Genomic DNA, 26,422 nt, shown 5'->3' on the forward strand with positions numbered 1-26,422 from the left:
TTTAGAGTCATCCCCAATACCCTGATATTGGAAGATTATTATCTGTTTGGGTCTCGGGATTCTTGAAAAGATTTCGTTGTTCACAGTTTATACTCTTGCGGGCCAAGAGTTTTTTTTTCTTTTTGTTAACCTTTACTGCCCCTGGTGCCAGTTACGGTTTTCACCAGACCCCATTTCCACATTTTTGCGCATCGACGTCCTTCTTGGGATTTTCATCGTGTCGGTAGCTTTGATCTTGCCATAGTTTGATTCTTTTACTCATAGTGCCCTTTCAGACTATGCTTGTATTTTTTTTGATTTTTCATTACAATTCTGCTCGGAGTCTCTGTGTCTTTGTGGTTTGATGACTCAAGTTGAGTTACGAGATCGACGACTCTACTCTTGTAGTGGCATTATTTCTTGAGTAACGATGTAGATTCTCCTCTCGAATTTTTCGATGACTATTCGTGATTCGGCAACTCAAGTTGAGCCGCGAGATCGACTACTCTATACTTCGAGTACTCTTTTTTTTTTCGAATTTCTGACCTGGATTCCCCTCTCGAGTCTTCCAACGACTAATAAGACTTTGAGATCCGGACTAAGTTGCAAGATCATTGGTGCTACCATTGTCATTATGTTGCCCTGGAACATTCCCTGATCAAAAAGGACTTTAAGTAGGACGAAACGTTGCCTTAGACTAATGGTGGTGGAAGGATACAAAAAGGTTAAGGTCTGGATGTATTTTGGGTGGTTTAGACATAGGGCTTGTTTATTTTTGTTTCGAAAAAGTGATCTATGTCTCCTCCCAACGTCTCTCGAACTTGTTTAGGCTGAAGATTTGGGTCGAACCAGGATCAAGTGTCCGAGTTTTTGACTTTTTTGATTTTTTTGTACTTCTAGTCATTCACAATTTATCCTCATGCGGGCCAGGAGTACTTTGATGCTTTGATATTTCTGATTTTCTTTTCTTTTGTCTTTTTTTTTATTTTTTTGTTTTTTTTATTTTTTTTATTTTTTTTTGTTTTTTTTTATTTTTTATTTTTTTTTATTTTTTATTTTTTATTTTTTTGTGATTGTTGACTTGCCCCAGTCTTAGGTTAAGAAATGAATGTGATGGCTCAAAAGGGTTGACTAGGGTTAGATAGTTTGTTTGGGATAGCAAAGATGGCCTTTCGTCATCTCAGGGTCAGATCTTAGGCGTAGTATTTCTTGATAGTGTCAGCATTGATCGGTTGCGGGAAGACTTGTCCGTCCATCTCCGTAAGGATCATAGTTCCTCCTGTCATTACCTTCTACACGATGAATGGTCCCTCATAGTTTGGTCTGAATTTTCCTCTGACATCTTCTTGGATTGACATAATTTTTTTCAAAACAAGGTCTCCTAGCGAGAAGTCTCTAGGCTTGACTTTCTTGTTGTAGGCACGGGCTATTTGTCGTTGATAAATTTTCCCATGGTAGATAGCTGCAAGTCGTTTCTTCTCAATCAGATTCAACTGATCAAACCGAGCTTGAACCTATTCAGCTTCATTTAACTCTGCTTCTTTTAAGATTCGGAGAGAATGAATTTTGACCTCTACCGGTAAAACTGCTTCCATTCCGTAGACCAATGAATACGGAGTTGCCTCAGTCGAAATTCTGAACCAGGTTCGATAGGCATGGAGTGCAAAAGGCAACATGTCGTGCCAATCTTTGTACGTAACTACCATCTTCTCGATAATTTTCTTAATATTCTTGTTGGCTACCTCGACTGCTCCATTCATCTTAGGTCTGTAAGGTACAGAGTTGTGATGAGTGATCTGGAAGTCATCGCACATTTTGATCATATCCTTGTTTTTGAAATTCTTAGCATTGTCAGTCACTAGTCCGCTTGGAAGTCCATACAGGCAGATAATGTTGTTCTTGACAAACTTCAGGACATTGCTTTTCGTGACATTAGCGTAAGAAGCGGCTTCTACCCATTTGGTAAAGTAGTCGATAGTAACGAGAATGAAACGGTGCCCGTTTGCAGCTTTTGGAGAGATTTGCCCAATGACGTCCATGCCCTAGAGCGAAAAGGGCCAAGGAGTGGTCATATTATGCAATTCTGAAGGTGGGGCATTGATCTTGTTAGCGTAGATCTGACATAGATGGCATTTGCGGACATGCTGATAGCAGTCACTCTCCATTGTCGTCCAGTAGTATCCCATCCTCATAATCTTCTTGGTTAGCATATAACCATTCATGTGAGGCCCACAGACTCTCCCATGTACCATCTAAATTAGTCGTTTTGCTTCTGTTTCTTCTATACACCTAAGTAAGATCTCATGATGCGACTTCTTGTACAGAATACCGTTGCTTAAGAAGAATTGTCCTGCTAATTTTTGAATGGTCCTTATATCGTTTGGCGTTGCATCTGAGGGGAGGGTTTGATATTCTAGATATGCCTTGATGTCCGAGTACCATGGCTTTTCTTCCGGTTCTTCTACTTCGAAGGGTAAAAAATAGGTCGGCTCATCTTGAATCCCAATCTCAATTGGGTCGATGACTAAGTCTTCCGATATAATGATCATAGAAACAAGTGTAGCTAGTGCATCCGCAAATTGATTCTTAGCTCTTGGCATGTACGTGAATGTGATTCTATCAAAGCGTGAGCTTAGTTCCTCCAAATACTCGTGGTAAGGGACTAGTCTCTGTTCCCGGGTCTTCCATTCTCCAATCGTCTGATAGACTACTAAGCTTGAATCTCCGAAAATATCGATCTCATCTACCTCGAGATCTAGTGCTGCTTTCAACCCTGCTATGCATGCTTCATATTCGGCCTCGTTGTTAGAGCATTGGAATTTTAATCTGATTGCAATTGGCACGTGGGACCCGTTTGATTTGATCAAGACTGCCCCTATTTCATTTCCTTTCTGATTAGCTGCTCCGTCGAAGTACATTTTCCAGCCTGGTTCTTCGTCATCATCATCATTTTCAATCTCGGTAAATAATATGACTTCATCCAGAAAGTTTGTCTTTAGTGGTTCGTAATCAGGCAACGGGTGCTCGGTTAGGTGGTCGGCGATGGTTTGCCCTTTGATGGCCTTTTGAGTGACATAGGTGATGTCAAACTCAGATAACAATAGTTGCCATTTTGCTGTGCGACCTGTTAATGTCAGTTTCTCGAAAATGTACTTCAGGGGGTCCATTCTAATGATGTGCATAGTCGAGTAACTAAGCAAATAGTGACGTAGTCGTTGAGATGCCCAGACTAATGCACAGCAAGTCTTCTCAAGTGACGAATATTTCGCCTCGTACTCGGTAAACTTCTTGCTGAGATAGTAGATGGCCTGCTCCTTTTGTCCTAATTCATCGTGTTGCCCTAGCACACATTCCATAGATGTTTCTTGCACTGAGATGTACATCAGTAGAGGTTGCCCTGGAGTAGGAGGGACTAAAACTGGTGGATTGAGCAGATATTGATTGATCTTGTCGAATACTTCCTAACAGTCTTTGGTCCACTTTTTTGGCGTGTATTTCCTTAGTAGCTTGAAGACTGGCTCACAGATAGGTGTGAGTTGAACGATGAAACGGTTACTATACTATATTCTCCCCAAGAATGTCCGAACATCTCTCTCTGAAACGGGTGTTTTTATCTCGAGGATATACTTAGTTTTCGTCGGATCTATCTTGATGTCTCTTCTGTTGACGATGAATCCCAATAGCTTGCCTGATGTTGTCCCGAATACACATTTTGCCAGATTTAGCCTTCAACTGTACTTCCTCAACCTGTCCAACAACTTCTTTAAATTCACCAGATGGTATTCTCCAATGCCGGATTTAGCAATCATGTCATCTACGTAGACCTCCATTTCTTTATGAATCATATCGTAGAATAATGCGGTCATTGTCTGTTGGTAAGTCGCCCCTGCGTTTTTCAACCTGAATGGCATGATTTTGTAGTGGAAAGTACCCTATGGTGTGATGAATACAGTCTTTTCTTGATCTTCTTCTGTCATTTTTATTTGGTTATAGCCTGAGAAGCCATCCATGAACGAGGACATGCCATACCCTGCTATACTATCGACTAAAGTGTCGATGTGTGGGAGTGAAAAATCGTCCTTAGGACTGGCCTTATTCAAGTCTCGGTAGTCAACACACATACGTACCTTCCCATCTTTCTTGGGTACTGGGACGATGTTAGCCAACCATTCAGGGTACGTAGAGACTGGAAGAAACCCTGCTTCGAACTGCTTCATGACCTCATCTTTGACCTTGAGGGTCCATTCTGATTTTAATCTTCTTAGTTTTTGTTTGATCGGCTTGCTTCCGGTAGCGATTGGCAGTTTGTGGACGACCAGATCTGTGTCTAACCCAAGCATATCCCTGTACAACCATGCGAATACTTCTTGATACTTCTGTAAGAATTTGACCATTTCTCCCTTTTGTTGTTGTGTCAGTAAGACTCCAATTTTGACGATTCGTAGGTCCTCTTCGGTACCAAGATTGATTGAATTTGTATCCTCGATGTTTGGCTAAACACCTTTCTTGTGACGATCTACCAAGTCTTTGATTTTTTTGGGTGGGTATTCCATTTCGTCCTCAGATTCTTCTTCAATCCTCATGAGGTCAAAGTCGAGTTCAAGATTGAAATCATACTCATCTCTTTCAAATTTCGTTTTATCTAAGTACTCATTTGATGGAGACAGATCCCTTAAAAACTCTTTTTTTGATTTTTGAAAAATATCTGCTTTTTTTCAATTTGGAAAGCTTTTTGATTTTTGAGAAAATTTTAATTTTTTTACCTTTTGAGAAATATTTGCTTTTTTGTTGTTTTTAGGATACCTGAAATAAGAAGAACAATCATGCAAATTCGTTAATAAAGATAGGGAGCCCTTAAAACAGTCTTTACCCAAGGACGATGGCTCATTATGACCCTCGAGCAAACTAGATTCGACTAATGGTATTTTTTTTAGGCCTCAATAGCCTCGAGGGTCAATGGGAATTCCTCCCAATTGTCTAGAACTTCCCCTTCTCTGAGGGGACGAATGAGATGAGATAATGATTTGTTAGGTGATTTGGTCGATATTCGGAGACAACCATTATCTTCGATTGATTTTTGTTATATTGGGGCATGGTCTTTCCCAAGTTTGGTGGGATGACGACTGATGCCCAGTCAATGCCAGTGGGGAAAGGTGAATCGTTTTCTCGGCTGGTAGTGATTTCTGCCTTGGTGGATTCTAGAGCAGTCTCTAATAGACTTTCGTTGGAGTCCTCATTGAATAAAACATCAATGCCTTCCATGAAGGATGACTAGGACTCGACAACAGAGTCTTCATGAATGTGCACAGGTTTGAGATTGACCACTTTTGGCTTTTTTTTTTTACAGATTTTATTAGCAACGGTTCTGATAAATTGTCGGGTCTAATCTGAGACTTTGGGAAGCTAACGCTGATGTGAGGGACCTTGTCCAGATTCCAGACATTCGGTTCTCGATTTTGTTTTCTCGCTAGTCGAAGCTCTTTCTTCTTTTCGTTCATTTCTGTTATATCTTTTTTTGTGGGCCTAAACCCCAATTCGAAATAAGGATTATATTTTTTTGCTTCGACTGGTGTAGCTTTCCCTTTTCCTCCTGGTCTCAACCCTTGTCTGGGTCAGTAACCTGCTTTCTTCAAAACCCGACCAATCATCAAATTTGTTCTCAATAACTCTGCCTTTACCTTTACCTTTTCCTTCCCTTTTTTCCACGTGATTAACAATAGCAAATTGATATGAGTGATAGAGTGCTTTATCTTTCGTCATTTCGATATCGATAAATGGCACATCAGGAGCTCTCCCAGCCGGGATAAGATTTTCTGCTAACACATATATCATCTTTTGCCCCATGATAAATTTGACTCTTTGGTGCAACAAAGACGGTACAGCCCCTACTATATGGATCCACAGCCTGCCCAACAGCAAGTTAAAGGTAGTTGGTATTTCCATGACTTCAAAGGTGCACGGGCCTATCGTGATAGGTACATCCACCTCTCCCAAAGAGTCTCTTCTTGAACTGTCGAAGCCTCGGACAACCTTGTTGTTGGGCTTGACATGGGACCAATCAGCATTGAGTTTTCGAAAGGTTTCAAGCGGACAGACATTTAGTATCGAGCCGTTATCAATTAGTACTCTTGCCACCATCATGTCCTTACACATGACCATGATGTTTAACGGTTCCACATGCCCACGTCCTTCAGGCACAAATTCACTTTCAATGAAGATAATAGGATTGGGGGCCATGATCTGGCCAACCGTTTGCTCTAATTGTGCTGGTGAGGTAGTTGCGGGTACATGCGATTTTCCCAAAACTCTCAGTAATACCTCTTGGTGTTATTTTGACTTTTACATCAGACCCAGAATACTGATTTGAACTGGCCATTTTTTTAGCTGGTCCACTATATTATGCTCACTCTTGCGAACGAGCTTAATGAAGTCTGTCGCCTCCTTGTCTATCACTTTTGCCTTTTCTTCTGTCTTGTCCTCTTTGTACAACTTACCCTTTCCTTTTGCCTTCCTTTTCTCTTCATCTGTCACCTCTTTTGCGATCTCTTCCCTGATACTTACCCCTTTTTTCTGACAACTTTTGGCATCTCCCTGCCCTTGTCATATGGTTGATATCAGCCACCATTATCTTTTTCATATTTTCAACCCCTACAGTTGTGGTGATGGTTGTCTCGTAACTCTAGGGAACTGCCTGGGTCGATCTATAGGGGAATGGTTTAGGTGAGCGAATGGTCTTGGGAGATGGTTCGGGTTTTACATTGAGAATGAGGGGTGGTGGTAATGATTTGGATGAAATGGTAGCATGAGAAGTTGATGGAGTGTATGGGATGATGAGTGGCGGACGTGAAAATGCAGTGTATGGTATATGAAGAAGGGGTCGGGTTGATCCTTGAGCATTTGACAGTGTGTAGGGGATAACAAGAGGAGGTCGGGTCGAGTTTTGATGGTTTGGTGATTTGTAAGGTATAACTAAAGGCGGTCGGGTAGTAGCATTTTGATGAGTGGGATGGATAGTGAGGTCGACCAATTTGAGAGGCACTTGTGGATTTTGAGATGAATTTGTTGTGTAATAGTTGACTGTACTGACCGTAGACGCCTTTGATTCCTGAGTTAAATAGACCCTGATTTTGGACCCAATAGGGGCTATCAAAGTAGACGGCTTGAAATCAAGTTCCCCGTGAATGACATTTACCCCGTGCCCACTTCCCCCTCTATTGTGAGTAGGTAAGGGGTTTTGGTTGATGTTCTGTTGTTGGGGATTGGCCGGCCCATCCAATATGAGTGCCCTTTTGTATATCAAATTCTGCACCTGGTGCTTGAGTTGCCGCATTGATCTGTAGAGTGTCCTGGAGCACCCATGTGAAATTCACAAAACAAGCTTGGATTGTATCCTGGTGCCTTTTCGGCTTCTAGGTTTGGTGGTCGTTTCGTGAGGTACTCTCCCCTGAGCAAGATCGGGAGTAATTCTGATAGTGTCATTGGCAACCGAGTAAATACTCTGTTAACTCTGTTAGGCCGTGCTTGCTAACCTTGCCCATATTGTGGTGTCACTGGTGGAGGATTTGCCCTGAACTGGTTATGAGGTATGGAGTTCCAGACTGGCGGAGCTGCCGGAGCCCAAGAAGTTGACGGAGCTTGTGGTCTCGGTGGTGGTGCTGGAATGAAGAGGGACTGGTTTGGTTGTATATTGTTGACCTGCGTCTTTTCTCTCTTCTTCACTATGGATACTGATTTTCTCTGAGAGGGGATTCCTGCTATTACCCCTAAGCTTGTAAAATTGAATATCAGACCAGTTCGGATCCCATGAGAACATGCTTGTAGTGTGCCCTACCAAGTGAGTATAGAAGGCGTGTCCTAGTGTCGAGATAAACGTGGTGTTCATCTCTTGTTCGGTCATTGCGGGCCTTACTTGGGAGGCAGACTCTCGCTACCTCTGTGCATACTCTTTCACCATTTCTCTCTGTTTTCTCGTCATCTTCACCATATCATTCTAATCTAGGCCAACATCCGTATTGAATCGGTAATTGTGCCAGAACATTTCTGTCAGGTCTTGCCAACTCTTAATGAGAGTGTGGTCCAACCCAGATAACCATTTAAGTGCCAGCCCTATTAAGCTTCTTTGGAACAACTGCACTAATAGCCTGTCATCCTCGCCGTACTGGCACATGGATCCACAATATAACTTTAGATACGGTAGAGGATACCCTACTCCGTTATATTTTTCGAACTCCGGACACTTGAACTTGGCCGGTAATTGAGCATTGGGGTAAAAACATAGGTCCTTGAACCGAGTTCCACTCATCGTGTTGAGGCCCTTCATTCTTCTCATCTCTTCCTATAGAGACTTGATTTGCTGAGCCAATTTTTTGTCTATTGTGCTCTTGGCCTCTGTGGCCCTGTACTCACATTCGTTATCAAGAATAACCACAGGGGGTGGTCGATTCTGTGGAATATAGAGCGGGGGCCCCTGGTATTCAGGCATTGCAGGAGACATTGTGGTCTGTGGTCCCTGTGGAGGTTGCTCGGGTAAATCCTAATTCAACCCGGATGCGTGCTGCTGTATCGTTTGGGCTTATAGGATGCTGGCGTTGGCTAACACGGTACTTACTATCTTTTCTTACCTTTCAATTATTTTCAATAGTGCTGCTATTTGTGGATTGATACCTAACGTTTCGGTTACTGGGGGTTATGCTGGTTTAGAAGAACTCATGGTGACTGTAGATGATCTCAGAAAATATGGAGGTACCTCTGGTGCTTGTATTTCTTTCGCTTGGCCACCTGTGGGTACAGAAGACCGAGCGTCACTATCTTGTTTATAAAAAGAAGATGCATGATGTTTTATTAGGTCGGGTAAGGTTGTTTATTATGGGTTTTAACTAAAAAATAATTTCTCGGCTCGGAACCGGCACCAATACGGAGTTGGTGAAATGCATTAAAAAAGAATTACATCAGCACGGAGCTAGCATCGACACGGAGTCGATAAAATGTATTTGAAAACGGAATTATCTCAGCACGGAGCTGGCTTCGACACGAAGTCAGCATCAACACAGAGTTGGCATCAGCACGGAGCTGGCATCGACATGGAGTCGAAAAAACATTTTGAGAAAAGTAATTTCATCAGCATGGAGCTGGCATCGACACGGAGTCAGGAAAATATTTTGAAAAAGTAGTTTCATCAGCACGGAGCTGGCATCAACACGGAGTCGATAAAATATTTTGAAAATGAAATTATCTTAGCACGGAGCTGGCATCTATACAGAGTCACCATGAACACGGAGCTGGCATCGATACAGAGTCGAGAAAACACTTCGAAAAAGTAATTTCATCAACACGGAGCTGGCATCGACACGGAGTCGAGAAAACATTTTGAAAAAAATAATTTCATCAGCACGGAGCTGGCATCGACACGGAGTCGGGAAAGCATTTTGAAAAAATAATTTCATCAGCATGGAGCTGGCATTGACACAGAGTCGGAAAAACATTTTGAAAAAAGTAATTTCATCAGCACGGAACTGGCATCGACACAGAGTCGATAAACATTTTGAAAAAATAATTTCTGAGATAAATCGAGTTGGAATAACCCTTATTTTTGGTAACCTCCAATTCAGTTCTCTGAAATCATCGCCGGCTAGGCAGATCTCCAAGGAAGAGGCGGCGCACAATGACACTCTTAAATCACCTTATTCCCTGAATAGACGTAGTCTATCCCCCTCGTATCGACAGGGTAAGATCTTTCTAGGCACCGACTTTGATCAAGGATTGCAATTGGTGCTTTTTGAATTTTTTTTTTTTGAAAATGATTAAATTCACTTGAATTAATTGGTTGGTTGTTATCCTTGTTAGATCATGAACTTGGTTCGAAATTGGATATGGATCCGATTTGTAGTGGATCTGGGTCGTAGACCCAGTTTGAATGGATCTGGGTCGGGGACCTAGTTGTAGTGGATCTGGGTCATGGACCCAATTGAACGGATCTGGGTTGTGGACCCAATTGAATTGGATTTGGGTCGTGGACCCAGTTTGAATGGATCTGGGTCGTGGACCCAATTGAAATGGATCTGGGTCGTTAGCCCAGTTGAAATGGATCTGGGTTTGTGGACCCAGTTGAAGCAGGTCTGGGTCGTGGAAACAGTTAAAAATGGATCTGGGTTGTGGACCCAGTTGAAGCGGGTCTGGGTCGTAGACCCAGTTAAAAATGGATCTGGGTCGTGGACCCAGTTAAAAATGGATCTAAGTCGTGGACCCAATTGAAGCAGGTTTGGGTCGTGGACCTAGTTAAAAATGGATCTGGGTCGTGAGCCTAGTGGACCCAATTAAAAATGGATCTGGGTCATGGACCCAGTTGACAACGGATCTGGGTCGTTGACCTAGTTGAAATGGATCTGGGTCGGACCCAGTTGAGAATGGATCTAGGTCATGGACCCATTTGGAAGTGGATCTGGGTCGTGGACCCAGTTGAAGTGGATCTGGGTCATGGACCCAGTCTGAGTGGTGCGGGTCGTGGACCCATTTAAATGGATATGGGTCCTGGACCCATTTTTGATGATTGGTGATGGATGGTAACGAATTTGATTGTAGGCTAGATTAATAGTATACCATGTTAGGTAGGGTCAACTTTGATCAATAGAATGTATGCGAGTTCTGTTTTGATCAAACAAATAAAAATAGCAAGGAGTACGCCCTAAGTTTAATTAAAAAATAATCTGTTTAAGCATTTTCAAGCCTTAAACATCAAAAGAAAAATAAACCTGAGAACAAAAGTTGTCAAGACTGATGTTGGAAATAAAATGAGCAAATTTTTTTTTAATCCGTATTTCAAACACGGATGGGCATAAAATACGCCAAACCGTACTTGAAATACGGACCAGTACGAATTTTTGGTTTTTTTTTTTTCCTTAAATCTGTATTTCAAACACGGATAGGCATAAAATACGCCGAAGTGTACTTGAAATACGGACCAGTACGAATTTTTGGATATATTTTATTTTATTTTATTTTTATTTTATTTATTTATTTTTTAAGTTTGTTAGTCCAAAATGAGGCACATTGCCTCTGGTTTTTGGCTTGGGCAAAAAATAAGTTACATTTTTTCATTTTTTTATTTTTTTGTATTTTTTGATGATATGCATGATAAAAAAAAAAAAACTGATTTTTCCCCTCTTACCAAGGGAATAAGTAACAAAAATACATACCCCTAAGTCTATACAACTTGCCATTGTGGGCTAACAACTTGGACTTCGAGGCCTGAATATATTAAACATTTACAACGTTGCTTCGAGGGTCAATATAGAATTGAAGACTTGTGTCCTAGCATTGTCTAATCGGGCACATGCATGCGGCTAGTAGGTGGTTTCACGGCTACCCGATCTTCAAACCTCATTGTCTAATCGAGTTTGATGTGTTCATTTTCGACCCTTGAAATAACGATCTCAAGCCGTAAAACTACTAAGCATCGGGGCTAAGTATATTGAGGGTGGGGTGGCTTCGAAGTAGGCTATGCTCGCAAGTTCACGTACAACAACATTTTTCATTTCTTTTTCATTCATCGACCCCCTTACAAGTACATAGTGAAGCAAAACAAGAAGGTAAGTAAATATTACATCATGTACATGGGAATGAAAAAAAAAGTGGAAAAAAAAACACACAAACAACAACCAACAAACAACATTAGTAAAACAAAAATCTATATTTTTTTTAAATAACCGAGTTTGTTACGAGGGATGAACCAAAGGTCCCTAGTGGAGTTGCCAACTATAGATACTGGATTTCGTCATTACGACGACCACATCTACTACGGTTTGGAGTCGTCACCATTCATGTTGTAAGTGGGTGTGAATAGTCACCCGATGTAAATTTTTCAAAAAAAATGACATTTTTGACATTAGTGACTCGCGATGGATAAGGAACTAATCGAACCTAGGGATTCAGTTAAGTGACTCGGTTGGAGAAAAGGGAAGGTGTTAGGCACCCTTTTCTCCCCGCCAAGTGGCGGTAACCTCAAAGAACTCGATCATTTTGATTTTAAAAAAAATAAAAATAAAGTGTTACGTGTTGTGTATTTGTACCCTAAGTAGGAATTTATTCTCGGCTTGATCATAGGATCATCTTATTGAAAAAGATGATCCTCATGGATCATTTGCCTTGAGGTCCATTTATCCCAAGTCCATTTAAAATAAAGTGAAGAGGAGAGGAGATGATAGAAGAGGGAGGAGGAGAGGGTAGAGAGAGAGGGGGGGTTATTTTTGTTGCACCCATATTGAAGCTTCAAGGTTTTCTTTTCTTTTCTCTCATTCCTTCTTCTTCTTCTTTTATGTCTTCTTGAGTTGAGTCCTTGGTGAGTTATGAGAATGTAACTCTTTTGAGGTTAATGCGAGAGAGTAGTGAAGAGATGAGTAGAGAGTTGAGAGTAGAGAGTAGAGTAGTTTTTTTTGTTATGAGACTTGGTAAGATTTTTTTTGTAGTGAGAGTTGGGAGAAAGAGAATTGGTAGTGAGAATTGGGAACCATTTTTAGGAAGAGAAAGGGGGTATTTATAGATGTTGAGGGGTTATTTTAGGGATATAATGGGGTAAAGTGGGAAAGAGTAGAGAATGAGATATGTTTTAAAGGTGGGGGGTATGAAATTATGAGTTGGAAGAGGGGTAATTATGTAATGAGGGTAAATGGGCTATGTTTTGATCTAAATGATTTGGATTTTAACCAAACCATTTGGGTGGAGTGTTTGGTGAGGTGAGATGATGGGTGTTTAAGAGGGTGGTTGATTGATTGATTGATTGGTGTTTGGTTTAAGAGAATTGAGGGTATAAGAGGGTGGTTGGGAGGATAAGGGAGATGGTGACATGTGGTAAGATGTGTGGAGGTTAGGGATTTATATTTAATTGATGGGAGAGAATGAGTGTTTGATTTGAGAGGATGAGTGTATGTTTAGGTTATAGAGATGGGTTTATAGAAAATGATGATGGTAGATTAGGGGGAGGTGTGAGTTGATGTGTTTGATTTGAGAGAATAGGGGTTAGGAAATTATGATGGTAGGTTAGGGGAGGGTGTGGGTTGATGTGATTTTTTAAAGAAAAGGTGATGTGGGTAGTTAATGTTTTAGAGAAAGATGATGAGGTGGGTGGTTTGATGAGGGAGTGATGACATGTGTCATCTTTTGATGATAAAAGAGTGATTGTTTGATGTGGGTTGTGATTAGTGGGTTAGGGTTGTGGGTTGGATATGAATTAGATATGGGTTTCGGCTTAGGGGCATTGGGCTTGGGTTTTGAGAAAGGTTAGGGGTTTTATGAATTGGTTTGGGGTGATTTTGGATTGGGTTTTTTTTAGGGTGGGTAGGTCGTAAGATTTAGGTGATATGAGATTAATTTTAGGTTGGGGGGGTAAGGTGGGAAATTGGTTTTTGGAGAATTGAGGGTTCATGGGCCATAGGTGGGCTTAGGTTTTTTCATATTTGGAGATGGAGCGGTGAAGGGATAGGTGTGCCAAGTCTCATTTTTTAATTTTATCCATTTTTTTGAGATTTTTTGAAATTATTGGATCGGTCAAAATGCCATGTGTTGGCAAATCGGGCCTTTTAGGGCCCGTTGGTAAATTTTATTGAGAATTTGTCATTTTCGATTTTGGGAATGACACGATGAATATTGGGAAAGCATAGGGTAGGCTGAGTCCTTTTGGTGGGCCTCCTAGACCATTAAGAGGTCTTAGGGGCATCGATTTGATAAAAATGTCACTTTTTAGTGATTCGGGCCTTTGAGGTCTGCAGACACGTGATTTCGCCATTACGATGACCACATCTACAATGGTTTGGAGTCGTCACCATTCATTTTTGTAAGTGGGTGTGAATGGTCACCCGATGTGCATTTTTTTTAGAAAATGTGACATTTTTGGTATTTGGTGACTCTCGATGGATAAAGATAATCAACCCTTGAGATTCGGGTAAGCGGCTCGGTTGGAGAAAAGGGAAGGTGTTAGGCACCCTTTTCTCCCCACTAAATAGTGGTAACCTCAACTCAACTCGATCATTTTAATCAAAAATACAATAAATAAAATGATGTGCCACGTGTTGATAATGTGTACCCTAAGTAGGGACTTATTTTTGGCTTGATTATAAGATCATCCCATTGAAGGGGATGATCATTATAAACCTTTGCCTTGGGAAGAGGGGAGGGGATAATAGAAGAGGGAGGAGGAAAGGGTAGAGAGAGAGAAAGGGGGGGTTGCCTTGAACCCACCTTGTATCTTCTTTCTTCTTTGTTTCTTTTTCTTTGAGTCTTCTTGAGTCCTTAATATAATATGAGAGTATGAGAATGGGAAGAGGTGATTAGAGAGAGTAGGGATTTCTTTTATTTTATTTTATTTTTTAGTGAGACTTGTGGAGGATTTGTGAGAGAGAGTTGGTAAACTTGGTGAGAATTGGTGATGGTTGTTAGTAGAGAGAGTGTTGGGGAGAAATTTTGTAATGAAAGTTGGGGGGGATAATTTTTGTGGTGAAAGTTGTGGGCCATTTTTGGGAAGAGGAGGATGGTATTTATAGATGTTGAGGAATTATTTTAGGGATATAATGGGGTGAAGTGAAGAAAAATGATAGAATAGTTATGGGTTTGAGAGAGAAGTGGGTGTAATTTAGAGGACATTGGAGGGTATTTAGGGAAGGGGGGTTAAATGGGTGAGTTTTGACCCAAATGATTTGGATCATACCTAACCAATTTGGGTGGAGTGTTTGGTGAGGTGAGTTTAAGATGGTGGTTGTGATTAAATGGTATTTGATTTAAGAGAATGGAGGATTTAAAGAGGTGGTTGATGATATTTTGGGGGGGTGAGGGAGATGATGCCATGTGTTAAAGTGGGTAGAAATGAAGGGTTGGGATAGGTTGATGGGAAAAGTTGAGTGTTTGACTTGAGAGGATGGTGTAGGTTTATGTTGTAGATGTGGGTTTTGTAGGGAATGATGAGGGTAGATTAGGGGTGTGGGTAGATGTGTTTGATTTGAGAGGATGGTGTAGGTTTAGGTTGTAGATGTAGGTTTTGTAGGGAATGATGAGGGTATATTAAGGGAGGTATAGGTTAGGGGTGTGGGTAGATGTGTTTGATTTGAGAGAAAAGGTGATGGGTTGATGTGTGGGTAGATGGGATTTAAAGCAAATTAATGGGGTAGGTAGTTGGGTGAGGGAGGTGAGATGGGGTGATGACATGTGTCATCTTTGATTATCAAGATGGTGATTGGTTGATGTGGGTAATGGTTGATGGGTTAGGGTTGTGGGTTGGATATGAATTGGATATGGATTTGGGCTTAGAGGCTTTGGAGTGTTTTGGGCTTGGGTTATGAAATGGTTTTGGATTTTAGGAATTGGTTGGGGGTTATTTTGGAATGGATTTTGAGGGTATAGGTTGGTTTTAGATTTTGGTTGATGTGGATTGATTTTAGGTTAGGGGTAAGGTGAGAAATTGGTTTAGGAAAGTGTTGAGGGTTTGTGGGCCTTAGGTGGGCCTATGATTTTTGCGGATTCGGAGGTGGAGCAGTGGTAGTAGAGGAGGGGTAGGCATCTCAAGTCTCACCTTTTTAATTTTTTTAATTTTTTTAGATTTTTGCAATCATTAGTTTGATAAAAAATGTCACGTGTTGGCGAGTCGAGCTTTTTAGGCCCGTTGGTGAAATTTATCGAAAGTTTGGCATTTTTAATTTTTGGAAGCAGAGCGGTGAATATTGGGAAAGTGTAAGGTAGGCTGAGTCCTTTTGGTGGGCCTCCTAAACCATTGAGAGGTCTTAGGGGCATCGGTTTGGTCAAAATGTCACTTTTCAATGACTTGGGCCCTTAAGGCCCGTTGGCCCATTTATTTGGAAAATCGATATTTTTGGGCCCTTTCGAGAAGTGGCCCGTTCAAATTGAGGTGTCTACAAGGTCCGTTGGCGAGCTATTGAAATATCAGTATTTTTGGGCCCTTTCGAGTGTGGGTCCGTTCAAATTGGGGTGTCTACACATGTGCCTAGTGGAGAATGGTCGATATTGGACCCAAGATAAAGAAAATTCATATTTCTTAATTTTGAAAAGGGTATTAAAGGCTACATGTTTTGGGATCCAATTTCAAAGAAGAAAGTTGTGAGTAAAGATGTGGTATTTGATGAAACATACATGTTTGAAGAAGAATGAAGTTCAAGCTGACAACTTGAAATAATCAGTTGAGGTGGAGTTTTATGAAGATAGATCATCTATGAAAAGAGTTAAAAATCAAGAGCTTGAGACTAATCCACAACAACTACATTAAAAGTCTTATTCATTGATCAAAAACAAGGAAATATGTGTTCAAAAGTCACCACAGATGTATGGTTTTGAAGACATGGTTACTTTTGCCTTAATAGCTAACGGAGATTCCTTTTTTTTACAATGAGTAGTTAACGATAAAGACAATGAAAAATGATTGGTTGCAATGTCAGAAGAGATAGATTTACTACGAAAGAATGAAATTTGGGATTTGGTGAAATTGCCCAAAGGAGAGAAAGTTGTAGGTTGCAAGTAAGTGTACCGCAATAAAAAAGTACTTTTACAAAAAGAAGTTGAAAAATACAAGGCACGGTTAATAACTAAGGGTTGTTCATTGAGAGAAGGAATTGACTATAATGAGATTTTCTCGGCAATTATGAAACATACATCCATGAAAATCTAGATGAGTGTTCTATATGTAACAACTTAAAGGCTTCAAGGAACCCGGTAAGGAGGACTTTTGTGTGCAACTAAAGAGGTCATAGTATGGCCTAAATAGTCTCATCGGTAGTGGTACAACATTTTGATTCATTCATGGTGACACATGGGTATACGTGTTGCAAGTATGACTGTTATGTTTATTTCAAAATATTTGTTAATGGTTCCCTTATTATGCTTGCTCTATATATTAGTTGCTACAAACAGTAAGCATGAAATCAACATGTTAAAGTCTTTATTGAGTGGTGAGTTTGATATGAAAGATTTAGGGGCATCAAGAAATATCCTTGGCCTAAAAATATGTCGTAATCATTAGGTTGGAAAATTATAATTGTCTCAATAGAAATATTTTGAAAAGGTATTTGAAAGATTTAGCATGCTTGATGTAAAACTTGTGAAAACACTATTAGCAACACACTTTAAGTTGACATCACAGTTATGTCCAGCCACAAATGATGAGGTAGAGCAAGTCTCGACTGCCATATGTTAATGCAATTGGTTGCCTTATGTATTTGATGGTGTGCACTAGGCTTGATGTTTCACACACCGTTAGTGTGATCGATAGGATATTGCAAATCCAAGAAAAGAGCATTGAAATGCAGTGAAGTGGATTCTAAGATAACTTGCAGACACACGTAATTCAAGCATAAATTTTTGGGTTATGTGGATGTTGATTATGCAAGGGATCTCAACTCTAAGAGGTCCATAACTGGTTATGTGTTTACATTTGTAAGATGATCGATTTCTTAGAAATCAGTATTTGAAGATACTATTGCTTTATCCACAATCGAGGCAAAGTATATGACAATGACAGAGGCATGAAAGGAAGTTATATGGTTAAAGGGGCCAGTTGAAGAGCTTGGTTTCAAGTAAGAGAGTGCTTTGCTACATTGGGCTAGTCAAAGTAAAATTCACTTGGCTAAGAATCATGTTTATTATGCTAGAACCAAACACATTAATGTTTGATTTCATAAGATCAGAGAATGGGTATCTTTTGGAGAGATAAACCTTTCAAAGATTCACACCAAGGAGAATGCAACTGACATGTTGACAAAATCCATTCTTATAGAAAAGTTCAAGCATTCCTTGGACTTAATCACTTCACTTCTAGTTAATTTTCGTGGTGGTACACCCCTACTTGTAAAAGGGGGTGCAAAGAGGTGTACATGGGCGATACCTCATAAAGGCATCTACAAGCATCCTTCATGGTAGTTTGAGGGAATACAAGCCAAGGTGAAGATTGTCGTGAGATGTCTAGTATTCTTATTAGGCTTGGACTTTAATAGGCAATGCAGTATCAAAAGAGACTATTTTCGATGCGGAGTGGGCTCGACACAGAGCAAGAGGGAAAGGTCCCAGGGTCAGGTTACACGATTGGGCCCATGCGGGGGTTCACAGGCAGTGTTCCTGAGACAAATTTTTTTAGGTATATATATTGTATTTTTCGAGTAGGGTTTTATTATTGTTTTTACTCTATGAGATTCCTTACGTCCATAGACAAAGAGTCTGTAATCTTTATCGTTCATAGTGGATTTTTTCTCTCTTTCCTCTGTGGACGTAGGTAATTTGCCGAACCACATAAATCTTGTATGCTCGTTTTGCTTTCTTATCTTTACTCTTATTATTACACTTCTACACAGCATCAACACGTTCCATTAATATGTTTTTTGCTAGATTTTTATGTCTTGGGTTTAGGATTTTATTTGATCATAATCACAATCATAAAAAACTACTTAAATTGTTTGGACATGATGTTTTGTAGATTACAATGTGAGCCAAACCTCGGTAATTGTTTGGATTAGATTTCATTTTCTTGATAAATAATTTGTGAAATTGGATTTTTTTTATTTGAATTACGAGGTGAAGAACCTTCTGGGGGCAGGACTGTAACTTTATTTTCTTTGTTGTGCAGATGGCTTATCAATATGGTGATTCTTACACTAGTCAGCTGTTTCAACTCTCATATCGAACTACAACGGATTGAATACCTTGGCTTTGTAGGTACTCCTTTTCATCAGTGATTTTCCTTGAGCCATTAGTAGTAAAGATGTGCAAGCTAATCAATCTAAAATTTTCAACATCTATTTCACATCTCGAGGCTGCTGATATCACCCTCAATTTTGTTCCTAACGAAAAAAGGTTATTTACAAGATCCAATATCATGACAGCCTCGTCCGGATTCAAAGATATCAGTGCACAAACTGTGTACATTTCACACAAGTTTTACAAAACATATAAAGGGTACAGTTGCATGCTTACCCTTGATCCTTTTCTCGGAGTGGCAAAAACTCCAACCAAATGTTGGGATTTTTTCATAGCGTGAGCCTCATGAAGGTGATTTAAGAGCATCGATTTCACTAACTCAATGAAAGACATTACGTCTTCATCATCCAAAATCTCAACTTCCGACTTTGTCTTTAAGACTATATATCTTCTCCCAAGATGCACTGTTTTATAGCCACTATTTTCTGTCTGCTAATAGTCTTTTTAAGTCAAGCTACTTCGTGTCCGAGCTCTGTCGATTATCAGTTGAATGCCAGATAAATCCTCTTCGTACCCGACAACCTGTACGCACAAAATGTAACACTTATCATCCACAGAAGCTTTGGTCTCAAAACAACCTACAATAATTGTAAATGAGTATGATCAGAGACCTGAGAGTCAGTTTGCGTTTCACTGAAACCATCGTAAGTGCCTTGCTTTACGTCTTTTCCAGAAGGATTGCTAAGATGATCTTGTTTCTCGGTTCTGAAAATGAAGTAGATCTTAGTAAGAATAAAAAACTAAAAGTTGATCATGGAATGAAGCATCATCACAGTAAAATGGAAGTAGAACAATAAATTATGATCACATCAAGAGCAAATAACATGGTTGGATGTTTGCATGTAAAAATAGGCTTAGTGAGAAGCCTATGAGGTCACTTAAATTAATGAGGACCTAAACAGAACAGAGATGAAATACAACCAATTGCAAACTTTTCAATTTCTTGCTAGTTAGCAACTCAAGTTTTCTTTTAAGCTGGTAAGGGTTTGAGACAAGGACACCAACTACAGCCTTAATTTTCCAATTCATCCTGAAATAAATACAATTATTACTCATAGTGGATTTTTTTCATCTACACAAAAAAAATGTCTACAACAACAAAAAACATTGAAAACTACAACCAAGAAACTGATGATCTAATAAAATCCCGACATCCCCACACACGTCATAAAGATGCTGAAGGATGGAGACAAATATGGGGAGTATAAATAATCTTTATTTCCTAAAATCCTAAAGCATGTACGTTGGATTTAATATCCAATCAATCGGATATTAATTCTAATCAATCAGCTATATAATACCAATCAGTTGGATACGAGTTCCAATTGAGTGGATAGAATTTTCTTCGTAAGTTTCTTTCTTTAATTTAGTTGTATCTGGTCCTTTGGGCCCACATAGGTTGTAACTAGGTCTTCTAACCCATTCAATATAAATATAATGTGATGTGAGACTGAACCAAGTTAGTTCATCTCCTTTTCCATCTTCTTCTTAGTCTTCTTTTCTCTAAATCATCTTCTACTGGTTACTGCCCAAGAATTAACCAATATACTGATGCAGCATAGACGAACCCATATCCACATATCTGAGATATGGGCACCTTAGATGTTTAGGCTTTATGGGCCTATTCACGAAACCTATGATGAAAAGGAAAACGTATTCATTTCCAATAGTTATGAATCACTAATCTGGCTGGTTGTATATATATATACACACATATATTTGCTAAGCAAGCAAATGAGAATTAAAAAAAAAAAAACAGGAAATTATACAAATCAGTATTGAAGATCACCGGATTACATATACTGAATGCCCGAAAGACCTAATAAATCACCATAAGATTTGTCTATCCGGAAATGGTAAAGAATCCATTGAACTATACTTACTAGAAGATTTATTGTCCACCACGTGTTGCGTGAGAGAGTCAGCAACCAAATTACCTTTCTCGAAAAACATGGATAACAGGCCCAGAAACATTTTTTAGACAATTCCAAATTATACTGAGCCATACATCAGCCTTCCATAGAAAAGATCCCCTCTCAAAGAACTAATCAATAAGAATGTGTAAGCCATAGAGAAACGTCCTTGAGAGACCTTCAGCAAGAGCTCTAAACTCCACAACGTTATTTGAGGCATAGTTACAAAGTTGGAGTAAGGGTTTAAAATGGCAACGGTAAACTTCGGAAAAAAAAACCGTAGAAAATGGGGAAAAAAACGATGAAACTTAAAAAATGAAAAAATATATTAAGAGTTATGAACAATGTATATATCTAATAATACATAAGAAATTTATTTTAATTTATTCTATGTTTCTAATATAACATGTTCTCAAACATAATTATACATGTTATGATGCCAAAAAAAAGTTTCCTCATCAACAAATCAATTGTTCAAAATAATACACTATTGAAAAAAAAAAATGAAAATTCATAAAATCAAGATATTATCATCAAATCCCACATTTTTATATTTATGAATCACCAAATTCTATTATGTATCAGATCCCACATTGTTTAATTTTTTTTTGAAAAAAATGCGTTTAAAATTTGACTTTTTAATCGTCAGAGGTACAAAATGCATTTTAAATGTGTTTTTTTTGTTTAAAAAATAAAAAAAGTCATTTTTTGTTACTATGATTTGAGGCAAAATCCAAAGAAAAGACTTCCAACCCGAATCATATTGCCACCATCATCCCTACTAATAAATCCACACTGGATTTCCGATGCTTGCACCATCCATAATTAGCTTTTTGCAGGGGAGACACAGTTTACTCCAGTAAATAGCTTTTAAAATGGGCACCCACTGCAAGGTTTGCCATTCATACCCAATTTGGCCAAAATCAACCTTTGGGGGCAGTTGCGCCATCAGGACCAGATAAGACATACAGCTCTCTCTAAAGCTAAGAGAATATTTGAGAACGGATGAGATTAAGAGCCTTCAAAAATAGCTTTGTTTCTACATACACAAATAAACTAAATAGTGACCCAAGGAGCAACTTTGCAAAATTATATCAAATTGGTTTGCGACTACCAATTACTCCATTGAAGAATATAGCTCATCGTCATGATTTGGGGGGTTGGGCGATTAAAAAACTAGTTAACCAAACACTACATGATCTTTGAAAAAGGACAAGACAAGAACAAGTGTTTGAAAGTCTTAATATCTTGCTTACAAAGGCAACATCTAGAGGCCATTTGCATATTTCTCCGCATCTGAATCGAATCAACAGGGCAAGCTTAGTGGAAAATTTTCCACCACAAAAGCTTCATTTTTGTTGGGGAGTAGGGCATCCAACACCTTCTCCACAAGATTTGAATAGAACCCTCAATTTGACTGACCTCCCTAGCCAATCTCATGCTAATGCGGACCAAGCTTGATGGTTGCCAAACAAGGGATTCGATGATCCAAACGAAGGTTGAATGGAAGCCAATATCTCTACCACGGCTTCACCTAATGAATATTTGATGAAGTCAATATTCCAAGACCCATTGTGCCAACACAACTTAAATTGCAAGTCTGTCAGAGAGTTTGGAAATCTCTTTATCAAAGGACCATTCCCCAACCAGTTACTACGAAAAATTCAGGCCTCGCTGTTTTCGGATTAAATATTATTAATAAACAATATTGTTTTCTTCATTCTTTAGCAATAGATCTCCGTAATATAGAATATTTCCCTACGTTGGAGGTCGACCACCAACATTTAGGGGAACATATTTGTTTGAAAGAAATTGCACCCATAGCCTTTTCTCAGTTTGGATCCACCAACATAACTCCGTCATTCCCACTTCATGAACCTCTTAAAGATGTTTAATCCCAACAACTCCTTCATTTATAGGTCTAGCCATATGAGCCTTCTTGCACAAATCATTATCACCCCAACAAAATTTTGCAAAAAATGATTCGTTTTTTAAATCATTTTTGGGATGGCGCAGATGATAATACATGCTTTAAGAGAACTAGCCACCCACCCTTGGATTATAATTTTGCCTTTCAATCTTCCAATTTAGCAAGTTGCCATTTCAAAGAATCTCCCTATCATGGACCACACAAGCACCCCTAACAAGATATAATTTAGTCACAGTGCTATGCATCACAACCTCAAGGGTCATGAATTGGTTTGCAGATTTTAGGAGTTTCATTTGGATACGGGAGCGAAACCAAAACATCCAAATAGAGCCACAATTTGAAGCAGGGTCATTATCAAAGGCAGCGGATGTTCCCAACTTAAATGCGGTGAATGGTGAAGTAATCATAGAGATGCTTTGCATATCCCCTTACTCCTCCAAATCCCATCCCACTAAGAACATAGTCCACATTGCCTTAACAATATGATCTTATGCTTTCTCCACATTAATTTTACAACGATCCAATCCTAGAGTTTGTGCACTTAGTGGAAATGAGAAAGTCATCCATATTTTAACTACCCATAATTAATGCAACTTGCTCTCAGGAAATTACAAGGGGTATGGAGAGGATCCTCAAACATATATATCACTAGTTCCAATAGTTTAAGGGACGAAAGATATAAAAGTTTTGTTGAAGCAATAATCAATATTAGCTCCATCCTGAAATTCCTGCACCGCCTTCATTAAGTCCCCACAAGCAATGCCCCAATAATTTTTTAAGAAAGCCGAAGACCTAGAGCTTTGTCCTCCTCGAGATCCTTTATAGATTTCTAGATTTCCTCATATTCATTGGTATTTTCAACACATTCCAACTCTTTCTAGTTTATTCAATACTAGACCATCTATAGTTGGCAAATGAAGAGGATACCTCATAAAGGCGAGAAAAAAACTCCACCATCCCTATCCTAATTCTCTCATCATCCTATAAGATTGTATGCAAATCCTAAAACTAGAAATGACATGCCTCTGTTACGAGCATAGACTATTCTATGGAAAAAACTCATGTTATTGTTACCATAATCCCCTATTTCAGCCATCTAACCCCAGAATTTCTGCTTCTATTTAATTCTCTCCAATTTAACAATCTTCTGATATTTCAAAGAACTTGTCGTTGTAACTTTTAGTAAAAATTCTTTGTTTTGAACTAGCAAGCGTAGTTTACGGAGCGACTAAACCTTGCGAGTAACTTGAATATGCATAGAATCAACTAAACGAACGAGGATCTGGAAGAGAGGTGTTGATCGACTTTGCATGCTCCATCCATCGGCCGTTAACCTATCGGCTTGGCAAGCAAACTACCTTGATCCGTCTTTAACTTCGATTTGTTATGCTCAACAGCTCCAACAAGCACGTCAGTCACTTGCTGCCTAAAACTCATCTCATTCCTCTCCTCTAAAGGTAGACTTTATAGATGATGCAATCAGATCTAGAAATTTTGACTAATTTGAGTGAAAACTTCAAGAGAAGTTGAGAAGTTAAGCTGGAAGAGAAAAATCTCTCTTGAATTTATTTTATTCAACTAAACACTGGTTTACAACTACATTTGATGGCCTATTTATTGGCAAAATAGAAACATAACAACTAACTAACACACTCTAACAACTAACTATTCCAGATTGTTACTAACCGAAATAACAAACAATTAACTAACTCCCTCCAACAACTAACTAACTTGGACTTCATCATTTTCCCATCATTAAAGAACTCGACCCCGAGTTAAGCGACATAATAGGGAAACAAATGTTGTACATTAAACACATTAGATGTGTTAAATGTGGAAGAAGCTCCACCCTATAAGCATTATCATTGATTTACTCCAATATCTTGCAAGGTCCTACTTTGCGAGCTTTAAGTTTGGTGTGTAAGCCACCTGGCTGCCTATCTTTGCTTAAAACCACCCAAACCAAGTCGCCTACATTGTACACAAAGATCAACAGCTTCCTTATATTTGTTGTTCGAGCTCTCAATTTGGAATTTGATTTGTGTATGAAGATCCTTCATAAATGCTGTCACATCTTCAATCCTAGCATTGGTCATCTTGTTAGTACGTAAAGGAATCAAATCAACAACACTAGAGAGCTTCGAACCATAAATCCCTTCAAAAGGAGAAGTATTAGTAGTCCGGTTCCTTGAAGAGTTGTAAGCAAATTCAACCAAAGGAAGAACATTATCTCAGACTTTGATATGCTCCCCAACTAGACAACGGAGCAAATTCTCTAGGCTTTGATTGATAACTTCCGTTTTCCCATCGTTTGAGGGTGAAAGGAAGTGTTGAAATTCAATTCAATTCCCATGAACTTCCATTAAGTCCGTCAAAAATGACTAAGGAACTTAGCATCCCTATTGGAGCCAATAGAAGTAGCAAGGCACACCATGCAACTTGTATACCTCTTTGAAGAAGATTTTAGCAATATGTGAAGCATCCATAGTTTTCCGGCATAGAACAAAGTGCGTCATTTTGGAGAACCGATCCGCAATCCCCATGATAAAGTCATTCTTTCTTTGAGTGGGTGGGAGATCCAACAAAAAGTCCATATTAATGCTTAACCAAGGTTTGCTAGATACCGGAAGTGATAAGTACAGCCAAGCATTAGAACCACAACCTTGCCCTTTTGGCACACATGGCACCTTTGAACATACCTTGTAATTTCCGGTCATAAGTATTCCTTTTGAAGCAATGCAAGAGTCTTATCTCAATCAGAATGACCCAAATTGTGTAACCCAACAAGAAACTTCTCTCTTAGGGAACATTTTGGCACACAAAACCTCAAATTGTTGAAAAGAAAACCATCTTTGAGTAGAAAATCAACATGTTTACCTGGTTGAATTGTATGTAAAATAGGAGCGAAATAATGATCCTTAAAACTATCAAAAACATCTACTGCATTCGACTTAACCCATCAACTACCTTATTAAGAATACCCAACTTGTGCTTCAAGAGAAAGTAAATTGTTGAAAGAAATTCACCCACTTGGCATGTTGTTTGCTTAGATGAGAATGACTATTGATGTACTTAAGAGTTTTATGGTCGATACAAAGAATGAACTCCTTGTAAGCCAAATAGTACCCCCCCCCTCCCCTCGCCCCAATGCTTGATAACTTGTACCATGGCATAGAACTCCAAATAATAAGTTGAATACTTGAGCTTGGCACCATTCAAATTTTCACTAAAGAAGGCAATGGGTTGTCCTATTGACTAAGAACACATCCAATTCCAACTCCTGATGTATCACAATCTAATTCAAAAGTTTGATCAAAGTCAGGTAAAACTAGAACATGAGCCTCCTTAAGTACCTTCTTCAAGCGCACAAAACTACCTTGGGTTTCTTGTGTCTACTTAAATACCTTCTTCTTAAGGAAATTCGTGAGAGGGGTTGCTAAGGTGTTGAAATCTCTGATAAACTTTTTATAAAAAGTGGGACGACCATGAAAACTTCTCACTTCTTGAATGCTAGAAGGTGTAGGCCAATCCACAATCACTTTGAGTTATCACTCTCATGAAAGTGCCAAGAGCATTGGTGAGTCCAAATGGCATGACAAGCCATTCAAAGAACCCATTGTGTCTTGAAAGCGATTTTCCATTCATCCCTCGGCAGGATTCTAATTTGATGATACCCACTTCAGAGATTAATCTTGGAAAACACTCTTGCACCCGCTAAGTAATCCAACATGTCATCCAACAAAGGAATCGAAAAACGGTACTTGATAGTTATCTTGTTTATAGCCTGACTATCCACACATTCTCCAAGAATAATCCTTCTTGGGAGTTAATAGAGTTGGGACTGTATGTACCCTCACTCCAA

The 26,422-nt window shown here is 39.2% G+C and overlaps 1 protein-coding gene across 2 annotated transcripts in view; it reads right to left on the reverse strand.

The window, feature by feature from the left end:
* Positions 1-18,737: 18,737 nt before the first annotated feature.
* Positions 18,738-26,422, reverse strand: part of MEI1 (transcription coactivator) — a 40,237-nt gene continuing 32,552 nt past the window's right edge. For both annotated transcript variants that reach the window (XM_086431905.1, XM_086431906.1), the window contains 2 exons: positions 19,329-19,422; positions 18,738-19,239 (listed from right to left, as the gene is read on the reverse strand). In XM_086431905.1, coding sequence (XP_086288031.1) covers positions 19,162-19,239; positions 19,329-19,422 — 172 coding nt within the window. In that variant the 3' untranslated portion in view covers positions 18,738-19,161. The remainder of the gene's footprint in view (positions 19,240-19,328; positions 19,423-26,422) is intronic.

Source organism: Akebia trifoliata, chromosome 2, assembly GCF_017979445.1.
Source record: "Akebia trifoliata isolate Shusen 1 chromosome 2, ASM1797944v1, whole genome shotgun sequence".
Classification (NCBI taxonomy): Eukaryota; Viridiplantae; Streptophyta; class Magnoliopsida; order Ranunculales; family Lardizabalaceae; genus Akebia; species Akebia trifoliata.